A 13,960-nucleotide genomic window follows, 5' to 3' on the forward strand; every position below is an offset into this window, starting at 1 on the left:
GTGGGGAGCGGCAGTGCTGGGAGCAGCAGGCGGAGGAACTTGTGCCGGGATTAGAACCCTGGAGGCAGATGAGCTTGGGAAAGGGAGGGTGGAGTAGAAAGGGCAGGGATGGGGCTGGGGGAGAGAGGGAGGGCGCCAGCAGCTGGCTGGGGGATTCCTGCGGCCCTGAGTCCCTGGGAGGCCACCTCCCCCTAGTCAGCCCCTGCTGGTCCACCCACTTACGGGGCCCAAAGGCCTGAGCTGGCCACCGGGGCTTCTTATAAACGAGCTTTATTTGCATACCAGCCCAGGCACAGGCTCCTCTCGGCACAGCAGGGCAAGGGCAAAGGATGCCGGACGAAAAGCAACCCGGCCCCGGGCAGCCCCGCTGAGCTGGCCCGAGGCCCTCTGAGAGGCCCCCCCTAGGAAAGAAGCACCCACTCTTTAGATGGGGGCAAAGGAGCATGTCAGGAAAGCAATTGCTTTAAATACCCGAGCATTACAGGGCCAGGGGATGGGGGGGGGAGGCACACAGAACCCACCTCCCTTCTGCCTTTAACGATGAAGCCCAATCGAAGCCCCCCACCCCGAGTGCCGCAGCCCGTGAGGAATCTCCCGGCAAGACCCCGCGGGCACGGGCTGTGGGCACCTTGGCAGTCCTGGGGTCCAGCCCAACGCACGAGCGAGGACCCAACTCCCAGCCCGACCCCCAGGTGAGCTCAGGGAACCAGCTGCAGCTCCCCGCACTGCCGTCGTCAGGGGAGGCTGGACCGCAGCGTCCGGCTGTCCGCAGAGGCAGCCACCGGGAGGGTAAGCCGTGCCGCCGGAATACAGGCACGTGGGATCCACCCCACGCGAGGCCAGTGCTGGGCTCCCCCAGGCTTCCCCGAGACGCTCCATCCTTCAGGGCAGAATCGGAGGTCAGGACCCATGGCTGACCCCCGGCCGAGGCCACGACACGCGTGTCCCCTTGGAGGAGGACCCTGTCGAGTTCCCTGGGAGAGCAGAGCGGCCAGAGGCATTCGTGGGGCTCCGGAGAGGCCAAGAGCCCCACAGCCCTCAGGGAGGCTGTGACGGCCGGAACTTTGGGGAACCCCAGAAAAGATGGTGCACTGCGAGGCCCTTTGGTTGCATTAGATCCTGGTCAGGGACCTTGATTAGATCACTTGGGCTGCTTCAGGGCCTTGGATTGGACTAGTGGGTGAGGACGGGCCCAGGTTAGGTCCCCGCCCTCCTGCTGGGGTCTTACATAAGCTGAGAACTGGAAGCCGAAAGAGAGAGAAAGGCAGCGGCTGGTGGGACCCTGCCGTGTGCGAGAGGACTGCAGGAAGATGGGGAAACCCCAGGGGCTGAGGCCAGAGGCTGGAACCAGCGGAGCAGGCCCGAGGCGGGGAGAAGCCACCCTCTTGACTCGCCGCGGGCAGGAGCCCAGGAGCTGACCAGTGGCTGACGTGGGTGAGAGCACCCCAGATGCCGCCTCGATGTGGGCAGCCACAGCCTCCTGACCATTCCCCGTTACGAGAGCCAGCCCGTGTCTGGTATTCCTGCACCCACAGCCCTGGCACACCACCCCAGAGGCCGAGGGCAGGCCGCGCCCTCCGGGGCCAGCAGTGTCCTGAGCTGCCGCCACTGCGGCTGGGGGCACCGTGAAGGCAGCACAAACCCCTCCCCACGTCGACCCCCGGGAACCTGGCCCAGGAACCCAAGCCCACGCCCAGCAGGTCTCCAGGAATGGGGAGGGGGCAGCGAAGGGCTCTAAAGGTGTCCCGAGAGGGCAGGCTGGAGCCTGGAACTTTCCAAGGCTACTCACCAGCCCTGCGAGCAGGGAATTCAAAGACTGCTCCTCTGAACACTGTTCTTGCCTCAAAGCTCAAAACAAAAATAAACCTCTTTCTATTTAAAAGAGCTCTCGTCTGGCATGTTCTTAACACAACCCAACAGGGACAGAGGGAAATGGAAGTCTAGGCCAGTGGCCCGCATTTCCTTGGTTCCGAGGGGCACGGGAAGAAATGGATATCAGGCAGGTATGAGAGGAAACAAATGTGCACAAAGTTTTTATTGATGAAATTCAAACACGATAATTGAGTACAATTTCTTCTAATACAGGTCTAGTAAGGAGAAGAATGGAACTTTTTTTGAGGGGGGATATATAACATTTCCCATACTGGGGCTCAAAGATAGCGTTGCCGAACGTGAACTCCACCGCAGAAACGGGGAGCTGGCCCGCCCACGGGCCGCAGCTGCAGAGGGTGGAAGCTGGGTGACGGGTCAGCTGAACGAAGGTTTGGAAACTTGCTGTAACGAAAGACTCCCATCTCCCTCCTGGCGCCCGCGCCTGCCCCGGGCTCTGGGGGATGAAGGCTGTAGCTCTGCCTCTTCAGAGGGGTTCAGGATGGCTGCAGGCGTGGGGGCTGGCACCGACGGCCCCCCGTCACCTCCTCCCAAGGCAGAGCTAGTTCTTGGGGTGTCCTCCAGAAGGCCCCTCAGGAAGCAGACCCACCCCCTTGCCCCTAAAAGCCAGCTCTCCCGTCAAGAGCCCGGAGATGGGCCCAGCCTCTGGACACCCAGGAGCCTTTGCTTTGGGGTGGCGAGCGTCTTGGGCACCCCCACTGGCCTGGCCGGCACCCCACCTGCCAGGTCAGCGCCCGCCTGGACGTCCTGCTTCCCTCTCCCCAAAGGGCAACGGGGAGGGGGGTGCTAGCGTGCAGAACACTGCCTACTGGCCAGCCTGGCTGGACGCGGCAGGGGACGTGACCTGGGGGACAAGATGCCAAACTCCCCAGGCCTGGCCCTCGGGGCCCAGTGGAGAGGCCAGCTGCGTGAGCGCCCACGCTCCCTGGAGGCGCCCCTGACCCTCCCGGGGTCACCTGCCCTTGCCACTCGCCCGAGGCACACGAGGTCAGGAGGGGACTGAAGCTTAAGGGGTAGTTTCTGTTTAGTGCTGGAAATGGAAAGGTTTGGGTAACGGTGGCGGTGATGGGAGCACAGCAACCGTGGAGCTGTGCACCTGAAGGTGGCTGAAGTGGGAACTGCTATGCTGCGTACGTGTGGCCACAATCAACGCTGGAAAGTAAAAGGGGTGCCTCGTCTCCTGAGGAACTTGGCTTCTCCAAAGGCGAGGCTGGTGCGCATTCAGGTGACAGCACCTGCTAGCCAGGGCCCTCTGGGGCCACACTCGCGCCCAATGCAGGGGTGACCCGCGTGTACACACAGACACGCACACTCACACACATGGCTGCCAACCGCAGCCGGCCGGCGCTGCGTCCAGGATCCGGCCTCCTGCGAGGCGCAAACGCCCGGTGGCCTCCCTGAAAGGTGCTAGTGGGGGTTTTGGCGCAGCTGGGAGAGCGGGTTCTCGAAGTCACCACGGACGACTCAGGTCAAATCCTCATGTTGAGTGGCAGAGTCAGCAGCGAGCCGCAGACCACGGAGCATGCACGCACGCAGGGTCGGGGGCAAGACTCGGACCACGGAGCATGCACGCACGCAGGGTCGGGGGCAAGACTCGGACCACGGAGCATGCACGCACGCAGGGTCGGGGGCAAGACGCAGACCACGGAGCATGCACGCACGCAGGGTCGGGGGCAAGACGCTGACCACGGAGCATGCACGCACGCAGGGTCGGGGGCAAGACGCGGACCACGGAGCATGCACGCACGCAGGGTCGGGGGCAAGACGTGGACCACGGAGCATGCACGCACGCAGGGTCGGGGGCAAGACACGGACCACGGAGCATGCACGCACGCAGGGTCGGGGGCAAGACGCAGGGTCGGGGGCAAGACGCGGACCACGGAGCATGCACGCACGCAGGGTCGGGGGCAAGACGCGGACCACGGAGCATGCACGCATGCAGTCGGGGGGGCCACACCCTGCTGCCCGCCAGGTTCCATGGCTGCAGGGGTGCCAGGCCCCGACTCTTGGTCCTGGTCCTCTCCACCTCACCCTGCGGCCCGGACGGGGCCAACCTCCGCCCCCCCCCCCCCCCGCCCCACCCGATACTCTCCCCCTTCTGCGCAAGCCTGAGGCTTTCTCCCTCTGCCCCGCTGACAGCAGCAGCAGGCGTTTCCATTTTTCCATCAACTTGTTAATGATTTTCAGGCCTTAACTGACTCAGGTCACCCCCGAAGCAAGGCTGGCCTTGGAAACTTGTGGCGCACTGCTCGGCCAGCTGCACCTGCGCCGGGGAGAGCCCTCGCCAGTCGACACAGCTTCCTAAGGGCCGGAGGTCGCCAGGGCATCGCCTGACCTTTCTCAGGATCCCAGGCTAAGACTTGCAACTCCCTCTCGTCCCCCCGTTCAAAAGCCTTGGTCTTTTTTATTGGAAAGGAGCCATCTGGTCAACAGGAAAAGGTTTGGCCCAGCCCTGCAGGCAGACACTGGCCCAAGCAAAGCAGTCGGCGTCCGGCCTCTGGTTCAAGCCGGCGGCCTGGGCACACGCCTGATCTCTCAAGCCGGCGGCCGGGGCACACGCCTGACCTCTCAAGCCGGCGGCCGGGGCACATGCCTGATCTCTCAAGCCGGCGGCCTGGGCACACGCCTGATCTCTCAAGCCGGCAGCCGGGGCACACGCCTGATCTCTCAAGTCGGCGGCCGGGGCACACACCTGATCTCCGGGCCTCGCTTCACAAAGCTGCTGCTACCCAGAAGCCACAGCCTGGGACTTGGGGGGTGGGGAGCAGCCCTGGGTGGGGCTGGCCTCCTCAGCACGTCCAGGCCCCCAGACCCAGAGCTCACAGTGAAGACAAACAGGAGCGGGAAGAGACACAGCTTTCCTGTACTTTAATGAAGCAAAAACTGAAACATGCCTTTTGGGCTCTTCTGACTCCTGTGGAGAGGGCAAGCTGTGAACTGAGCAGAGTTGGAGGGAGCTATCTGGTACCCAATTAACAAGCACACTCTTGCGGGGTATTTATAATTTGCTGCTCCTTTGTAACTGCACCAGGCAGCACACATAAATGGAGAGAGTCACGCTGCAAGCTTTACCTTTAACCATCAGAAGGTAAGGAGGGCAGACTGCAGCGGGCGGTGCCAGAGCTGAAGACTCCACCAACAGCCAAGGTGCCACACCTGTACTAGACGCTCTTCAGAACCGATATGAAAATGTCAGTCCACCGCGTTGCTCTGTTGGGAATCGAGCCTGCCATTGCCTGCTAGTGGAGTCCCTTCTCAAGAGGCTGCAAGTTGGGAGACCGCAGGTCCACCCTTGGCTCTGCCACAAAGGGGCTGTGACCTTGGGTAAATCATTCCTCTTCTTTGGGACGCAGTTTCCTCATAGTCAATAAAGGAAATGACTGGTTCTGGCCCTCCCCCGGGAGCGGTCGGGGGAGCTGGAACACGCACCAAGACAGACCGTGAATGTCAGGTGGTGATCTGACCCGGCATCAGTCAAACAGGGTGAGGGGAGCCAGCTGCAAGAACGCGGAGCTGAACAGGGCGGAGGAAGAAGAGAGAGCTTCCCATGGCAGCACGATATGCCAGGCTCAGTAAAGCCAGGGGCCTTAACAGGATGCCAGGACAATTCCATGGGAAAGCAAATGGTGCTTGGATAGCTGGATATCCACATGCAAAAGAGTGGAATTGGACCCTACCTCTATAGCTAGAAAAGTTAAACAGATCAAAGACCTAAATGGAAGAGCTAAAACTCTCCGAGAAAACACAGGAAATCTTGACTTTGGACTAGGCAATGATTTCTTAGAAATGACTTCAAAAGCATAAGCAATGAAAATAAAAATAGGCTCAAAATTTTAATCAAAATTAAAAGTGTTTGTGCTCTAAAGAACACTACCAAGAAAGGCAACCAAAATAAAAATAAACACATAATTTTAATGAGAATTTACAATGTTTGTGCTTCAAAGGACACTACCAAGAAAGTGAAAGGACAGGAGCAGCAAATATATTTGCAAATCATACATCTGATAGAGTCTTGTATCTAATTTAATCAAAATTAAAAGTGTTTGTGCTCTAAAGAACACTACCAAGAAAGGCAACCAAAATAAAAATAAACACATAATTTTAATGAGAATTTACAATGTTTGTGCTTCAAAGGACACTACCAAGAAAGTGAAAGGACAGGAGCAGCAAATATATTTGCAAATCATACATCTGATAGAGTCTTGTATCTAAATTATAAAGGAACACTTATAACTCTATAATAAAAACACAAATAACCTAATTAAAAATGGACCAAGGGTCTAAATAGACTTCTCTCCAAAGAAGATATACAAATGGACAATAAGCACAAGTGGCCAATAAGCACAAGAAGAGATGCTCAGTATCATCAGTCATTAAGGAATACAAATCACAATCAGAATGAGAAGCCACCTCACACCCGTTAAGATGGCTAGAACCAAAGACAGACAATAGCAAGTGTTGACAAGGATGTGAAGCCACTGGAACCTCACAGACTGGTGGGAATACAAAACGGTGCAGCCACTTGGCAAAAATCTGGCAATTCTCAAAAGTTAAACATCCAGATTTCCCATGACCCAGCCACTGTACTCCTAGGATTATTTCCAAGAGAAGTGAAAATACACACACACACACAGAAACTTGTTCAAATATTCATAGCAGCATTGTTCATAATAGCCACAAGTGGGAAAAAACCACCCAAAATTCCCACCAACTAATGAAAGAATAAGCAAAATGTGGTCTGCCCATACCATGGAGTATTATTCAGAAATAAAAATGAAGTACTGATGCACGAAATGCCATGGATGAACTTTAAAAACCCCACACCCAGTGCAGCTACCACAAAAGGTACCAATGATGGACATGATGTATAATCACACATATTGTATGAGTCTGAAATACCCAGGATAAGCCCATTTGTAGACAGAAAGCATTATCTATGGTTGTCTAGGACTAGGAGGTTTGGGAGTGGTTAATGGCTAAAAGCTATGGGGTTTCTCTTGGGGTTGATAAAAATGTCCTAAAATTGATAGTGGTGATGGTTGGACAATTTTGTGACTATACTGAAAACTACAGAATTGTACACTTTAAATGGGTGAATTGTGTAGTATGTGAATTCTCTCTCAATAAAGCTGTTATCCCACCTCATCCCTCCCCAAGACACACAGGAGAGTCAGGGCCTGTCCCTCTGCTGCAGTACCACCACCCGTCATTCCAGCCTAATTCTTGGTAGAGCCCCCTTCCACTCTCACCAGTGTCCTGGTGCGATAAATCCCCATATGATGTCACATAGGTGGCTTTGCCCACCTGGGCCTCAGTTTCCCCATCTGTAAAACAGGTCTACCCCGTTGCGTTAACCTCGGAGTCAAGTGCTCTACCAACCACCCCGGCGGCCCCCAGGTTCGCCGGGCTTTGGAGGAGGACCTGAGTTTGCAGAGTTGAAGCCGTGGGCCAACAGAGACCCCTGGAGGCGGGGAACCAGAAGCAAGGTCAAGGCCAGCTCCTGGGCCGATGGCCGAGGAGCCCTGCAGCCAGCCACTGCGAAAGGTAATCCAAGACCCCGTGCAGGCAAATACCCAAACCCACCACCTCCTCCAGATGAAAAGAAGATCAACATCTCAGCGGCGGGCACTCACAGAGAACAAGGTCCCCAGGGAGCTCGGTGACTTAGCAGTGGTGGGAGACCAACGGAAAGCACGGTTTTAATTCCAGGGCAAGCAGAGCGTGCGCTATGAAGGTCAAAGTCATCTGATCATTCGCGGGATGCTCCTGATTCCTTACCCTTGATTGTTTAGAAAATACTACACCAGTAGCTCGTGGTTCTCATTCCTCTTCTACTTGTGAGAACGTGCCTGAAAAGGGCCATTCTCTGCCCCGAGGGCCCTCGGAGCTAGCATGTGTGGTGGGTCCTCCACATACATTGTGGCGTCTACCACGCCAACACAGAGCTCTGAGCCCACCTCTGCTCTTCGCAGGAGCAAATCCTTAGAAACAAGGTAAAGGTGAAAGAGGCAGAGGCCCATCCGTCCATCCAAAAGAAGGGGAAGCAGACGCTCACCAGGGACCCCGGGAAGGGGGACACACACGAAGACAGCAGACAGGTGGCATCGCCACCGCCCAGCCAGCACCTGGCCATGGGGCCAGGTACCAGCGAGAAGCTGAAGTTCAAGGTGAGGCGAAGGCGTGGTCAGAGCGCCTGCACACGTGGCGCCACGCTACCCAACGAGCTAGCCTCCGACAAGGGGGCAGGGTTCAAAGAAGGCCCTCCCCTGCTCGCCTCTTTAAAACCTCAGGGCTGGGACAGAGAACAAGGGAACAAGGGACTGTTCAAAGCTGGGGCAGGAGGGAGGGAGAGAGGGGCGCTGGCTTTCTGCACGCCGGCGGCTGAGAGCACGGGCTCTGCTGCCGGGGGGCCCGGGACCGCCGTGGATGGCCTCGCCTGGCCGCGCGTCGCAGCGCTGCAGCTTCTACATCCAAGGGGGTCCTGAGGGCTGGGAGTCGGAGGCCGCCGCACGTCCACTTCAGCTCAGAGCCCGCATTTCAGGATGATGTGGTAGCCGTCGTTGCTCTCCGCTGCAAAAGAGAAACGCCGGGCCCCTTAGAGGAAGGAGCCTTGCCGCCACGGCATCTGGGGACCCCCGAGGATGTGCTGTGACTGCACTCGTAGAAACCCCGCTGTGAATACCGGTCACTCAGTAAGGCTGTGCGTGGCAAGGCGTGGCTGCCACAAGCAGGGACGGCCACCCACGCTTGGGCGTCTTCTACAAGGGGCCCATCCATCCTCAGACCGTCCACGGAGGCTTTGGACACACTGGCTCGCGGGGGCACGTCTCGGCCTCCGCACGCACCCGACGGCCGGATCCACAAGGCGAGAGGGCAAAGGGTCCCGTTTCTGGGCCAGGGTCCACGGCCCCGTCAGCGGGCCTGAATTCTGATGGACCCCGTCTGTCCCCCAGTCTTTCCATTCTCCACCTGCTCCTGGCACATAAGCTCATTCTCTGGGAGAGCGTGGGCAGGCCGGCACCCCTGTCAAAAGTACACCTGTCCGGGATCCCCGCATCCCAGCCCCCCCCCCCAATTCCCCCTCCTCTGCCTCCAGACTCAGCTGCTTTGAGCTTCTTGGAGGATCCCCACTTGAGAAGAACTCAAACCCGGGTCCACAGAGAGCACCTTGACTAGCCCAGGATCTCCTTTACCATGTGATCTGGGGGCCAGTCTCACTCAACAGCCGTTTCTAGCGCTGGGTTGCCTGGGGAGCCTCGGTTTTCTTTTCCCCCAGAACACATCCCCAAGGGAACACTCTCTCGAGTGGCCCCAACCACACAGGACTCAGCCAGGGGTCAAATGAAGATGGGGCAGGCGGGACTTTACCTTTTAACGTGCTGAGGATAAAACAAGATTCATCCTGGAAATTCTGCACCATCTGAAAGGCAGAAAGAAGAGTGAGGACCTAACGCAAAACACGCAGCACGGCCCCGTCACGCTGCCAGGAGCCGGGACGACCACAGACGAGCCCCCGCTACAAGATCCACGAGGTAGGGACGATGCAAATACAGCACGACGCCCCTGCACGTCTACATAGCACAGGCCTGACCAGGAAAGAAAAGAGCCTGGGGTCAAGATGCTACATTTTCATATGGGGCTACAGGCGGGGGGAAGGGGTCTCGGTTTGGTTTGATTTTTGCTTTTTCCTATTCCCTGTATCCTCTAATGGGCACAAAGGGCATGTTCCAGGAGTGCATAGCGTTTATGTCACGGCAACAGATAAGACACCAAAATGAACAAAAAACCTTGGTGGTGAGTCGGACGTGCCTATCAGATGATGCCAAGAGGACGGAGCAGCAATAGACCTGCCCCGTCCGGGGTCTACCCAGGCGCAGGGAGCTCACCGCAGCCACCGCTCTGCAGTTCTCACTGTAACGACCCAGCAGACACGTCCACCCTTTTGCCTCCTGTCTGTAAAAAGGCACTGCTGCTGTTATAAAAACATAACTGGCAAGACTTTTCCATCGGACAACAGCAACACTGCCCAGGGAAGTGGCATCCACAACAGGTGGGGTGGAAACGTGCCTGCCCGCGTGGGGGACCCGTCTCCGTGACCCCGCGAGGACAGGCAGGGCGCGGTGCAGAGGAACGCCTGCACACGTGCCCTGTGGAACACGCTGGGGAAGGCAAAGGAGGCACTGCAACAGCGGTGTGCTAGAAACCTCCCCAAGGTCGGCCCAAAGAAGAGCCCGTGCACGGTGGTGAACTAACCCCACGAGCAGTGACAAAACCCTCAAAAGAAGGAAGTCACAGAAGAATACATTCAAGTATTCCATTTGTATGAAGGCCTAAGCTGGGTGAAATGAAAGGCTGCATTGTTTAGAAGCACACTTATATATATGCGGGTGTATGTGTATAAATATTACGTACGCGCACATGCATTAAGTAAGATGAGAAGGGCAAACGTGGAGCGGAGAACGCAAAGTGCAGACTAACAGGTTACCTGAAGGTAGGGAGCAGGGTAGATATGGTTTAGCCCAAAGGACTAAGACATAGATTAACATCCTATTTCTTAGCGGGAGTGCAGCTATAGAGGTACGTAAACATTCTTTAAAATATACAAATATATTCTTTTGCATACGCATGCTATAGTTGGCAACACAAAGAATATTAAAAATACACACAACGCACACACACTGGCCAACGTGTCAGCAAAGGCCCTGCCCGGATTTAAAGGTGCAAACCCCAATCTTTTCGCCTGCTCTGGCTTACTGCCCCAAATCCTGCAACCCGCCAGCCCACACCCCCACCCCGCCGGCCCCTGGCCCCCCCCACGGGACCCGGTCGAGCGTGAAGTACATTTCTTCCCTACTGCTGGCCGGCCCCGAGCCCGGCCGCCGGAGCGGGGCTTAATCAGTAACTGCCTTGTTGAACGAGGTGCCCTTGCACCCAGGGGCCGGCTCGGCGCTGGCCACGCTGCCCGCAGCACTCAGGGCCACCAGGGACCAAGGGTTTCCAGCGGACTCAGGGCCAAGAGGCAAGGAGGCTCTGGGAAGTAAGAAGCGCCTCCTTCCGCCCAGAGGGGCTCTGAGCTCCGTCCTCGGCCTCCTTGCCGAGCCGCCTCCTCTTCGGGGCACGGGCAGCCCAGGGAAGTAGCTTCCTTCACACACCGTGAGAGCAGAGGGCTCCCGTCTACGTAAGAAGTGGCAGGTCTCCTGTGCCAAGACCACTGTCCAAGCTTCTCGGTTATTCTGTAACAAGCTCCAGGCAGGGATTTCTTTGGGGCTTCATTTTCCTTATCCATAAAAATGGGAGTTAAAAAAAAAAAATGACCTTGAGGGAATCCAGCGTTTGGTGACAATTACAAAGCTGCAGATAAATATACAGCCTGATCGTCGGTGTATGTTTTAAAAACCCACGCCTGCACACACACGCACACAAGAAAAAACTCTGGCAGGATGACCACAAAACCTGCTAGGGAAACTCCCCTGGGAAAAGAGTGGTGCACGGCAGGCTCTTTCACAGTTGCCTTCTGCTGTTCTATAGCGCCTGACTTTTTATACTAGGTATGAATTTTTAATGTCAGAGGGGGAAGAAGCCACCGTGCTGAGCAGAGATGAAAATCCTGTGAAATGAGGGACATCAAAGTGCTCTGATGGTTGCAATGCAGGTGGCAGGACTGTCCCTAATCGTGACCTTACATCATTACAGCCTGTCACTAAAGCCTAACAAGATCTGGTGCTCTCAGAATAACAAGGACACAGCGCGGGCACTGCCAGGGACAACAGCCATCGGTGACTTGGTGTCGTCTTATCTTTCAGCATCACACCCGTACCTGTGGGTGTACTTGTCCCCTTTCTCCCAGCGGGGACACAGGCTAGGGACATTAAGTCAATTTGCCCAAGGTCACTCAGCTACTAGGGAGCCGTATGCAGTGGGGACACTGGTTCAATTCCCAAACCCACATTTTCTCCCCTTCTCCTGGCCTTGATTCTTATGCCCAGTTTCCTCTCCAATCTTCTACCTCCACGGAGGCTTTTGGAGTTGTAGGGCACAGCCTCAGGGGCTGCAGGGGCCGAGCTAGGGGCACAGGCCCCTCGCCCCTGCTCCCAGCAGCACAGCTCTGCTTCGAGGGGCTTCGTTTCCAGAGGGTCTGGATATCTTGGAGGCTGAGGCTCCCTGCAGCTAGACTGCCCAGGGTCCAACCGCAGCTCCAGCCCTTCCCAGCGGTGCGACCCGGGGCAACTACTCAGCCTGTGCCTCAGTTTCCCACCTGTGACACGGGATAGGAGGCGGGCACAGTAAATGCTACTGAGGAGCATCAGGGCTGGGCAGCTCGCAAGGAACCTTGAGCACTGTCAGCACGTCTAGTACTCACCCCCTCCCGCCCCCAATCGCGGGAGCCGATCACGGGGCACAGCTCACAGCACCCCATCCAGTCGGGGCTGCTCCTGCCCTGCGCAGGCCTGGGGGGGGGGCGGCAGGCAGGAGGCCGTTCTGCAGAGGACGGCTCTGCTCTCCTGCCCACCAGCCGCCCTTCTCCGCCGCCCGACGCCCTGTCCCCTCACCTCTCCTTCAAGGTCACCCTGGGGCATCACCCTCCTCCTGACTCCAGCAGCCCCCACCCTGAGCTCCCTGGGGCCAGGGGGTGGCGAGCTGGGGCTCCTGGCTCCTCCGTGGAAAGGTGGTGGTGGGAAGAACAGGTGCTCGCTGTGTTGGGAGCCGATGTCGGGAGCGGATGCTGAAGGGGCCCCCCAATCCCACAGGGGCACGTCCGGTCAGGGGGCCCTCGTCCTTCCCCCCCCCGGCCCCGCGCCGCCCTCACCTCGTTGCTGACGACCACATGGATGCCCGTGGGCCCCTGCCGGTAGACTCGGTGGATGTGCTGGGGGGAGATACTGTACAGGTTTGCGAGCTTCTCCACCAGCTCCAAGGCGGTCAGCTCTTCCAAGAAGATGGCATGGTACACTGGAGGAGGGAGAAGGCCCTCTGTGAAGAACGAGCGCCTCGTTCTTACGTCAGCACCAGCCTGCCGCCAACGGCCCCCGCCCCAAGGATTACTCATGTGGGAGGGCGACAGGCCCCCGACGGGCCTGGGGGTGTGTGGCCGTGCTGGGGACCTGTCCAGAAGTCACGCAGCCGGGAGGGGCTGGCGCGCCGTCCCTTGTTCCCGGCCCGGTGGCTTGAAGCCACGACGCCCACCAGAAACACAGGTTTTTACATCGAATCCGCTCCTGCAGCTGTGAACCCGCTGTGAGGAGGACCTCTGATGAGGTGACTTCTGTAAGGTGCAGCCCACCTCTATCAGGATGGGTCTCAATCTTATTGGAGACCTTCACGAGCAGAATGAAAATCAGACGGAGAGGGAGAAAGCCAGGGGAAGCAGAAGCTGGAGGCCAACGGACCCGAAAGGAGAGAGGGCCGCAGAGGCCACCCTGGGCAGTGCCACGTGACCGAGGAGCCCAGCACGACGGGTCGCCGGCACCCAGCCCGGAAGGCCAGTCTCTGGGAAGAAGGCATCGCCCTGACGGCACCTCGATTTGGGCTTTCTTTCAGTCTCAACACCACGAGCTAGTAAGTTCCCACTGTTTAAGCCGTCCCGTTGCGCAGTATTTGCCTGAGCGGCCAAGGAAGCTAAAACAGGGCTCTTAGGTGAACTGTAGACTGCTGGACCCGCTCCGGACCCAGTGACCTCCACCTGGGGTGGAGTGCTACCTGACCAGAGGATAAAGAAAGCAATTTACAGAATTTAGCAACTCTCTCCCTCTTCCCTGCCCCCAACTTTAACATGCTGGGAGCGTGCCCTGTAGTCAACAGGTCAGAAGACAAGGGGGACTCTGATGGGGGAAGCGCCTCCTTATACAGACCCCAGCCAGGCTGGAGGCTGGGGAGATGACTCACCTTTGGGGTACCTCGAGAGCCTCAAAAAGATTAAATTAGAGGCTTCCAGACTTCTCCCGCAATTAAAAAACCCTTGGTTCAAAAACACCTCATCAGAGGCCCAATATTCTAAATGCAGACCCCAAGGCTCTCCTCCAAGGACAGAAGCCCCCGGATTTCAGCCTCACAACAGACTGGCTTCTCCAAG

General features: G+C 57.4%; 1 protein-coding gene across 1 annotated transcript in view; it reads right to left on the bottom strand.

Moving 5' to 3' along the window:
* Positions 1 to 5,972: 5,972 nt before the first annotated feature.
* Positions 5,973 to 13,960, bottom strand: part of TFCP2L1 (transcription factor CP2 like 1) — a 54,489-nt gene continuing 46,501 nt past the window's right edge. The window contains exons 13-15 of the mRNA XM_058301161.2: positions 12,698 to 12,840; positions 9,259 to 9,310; positions 5,973 to 8,460 (exon numbers count right to left, since the gene is read on the bottom strand). Coding sequence (XP_058157144.1) covers positions 8,414 to 8,460; positions 9,259 to 9,310; positions 12,698 to 12,840 — 242 coding nt within the window. The 3' untranslated portion in view covers positions 5,973 to 8,413. The remainder of the gene's footprint in view (positions 8,461 to 9,258; positions 9,311 to 12,697; positions 12,841 to 13,960) is intronic.

Source organism: Dasypus novemcinctus, chromosome 7 (assembly GCF_030445035.2).
Source record: "Dasypus novemcinctus isolate mDasNov1 chromosome 7, mDasNov1.1.hap2, whole genome shotgun sequence".
NCBI lineage: Eukaryota > Metazoa > Chordata > Mammalia > Cingulata > Dasypodidae > Dasypus > Dasypus novemcinctus.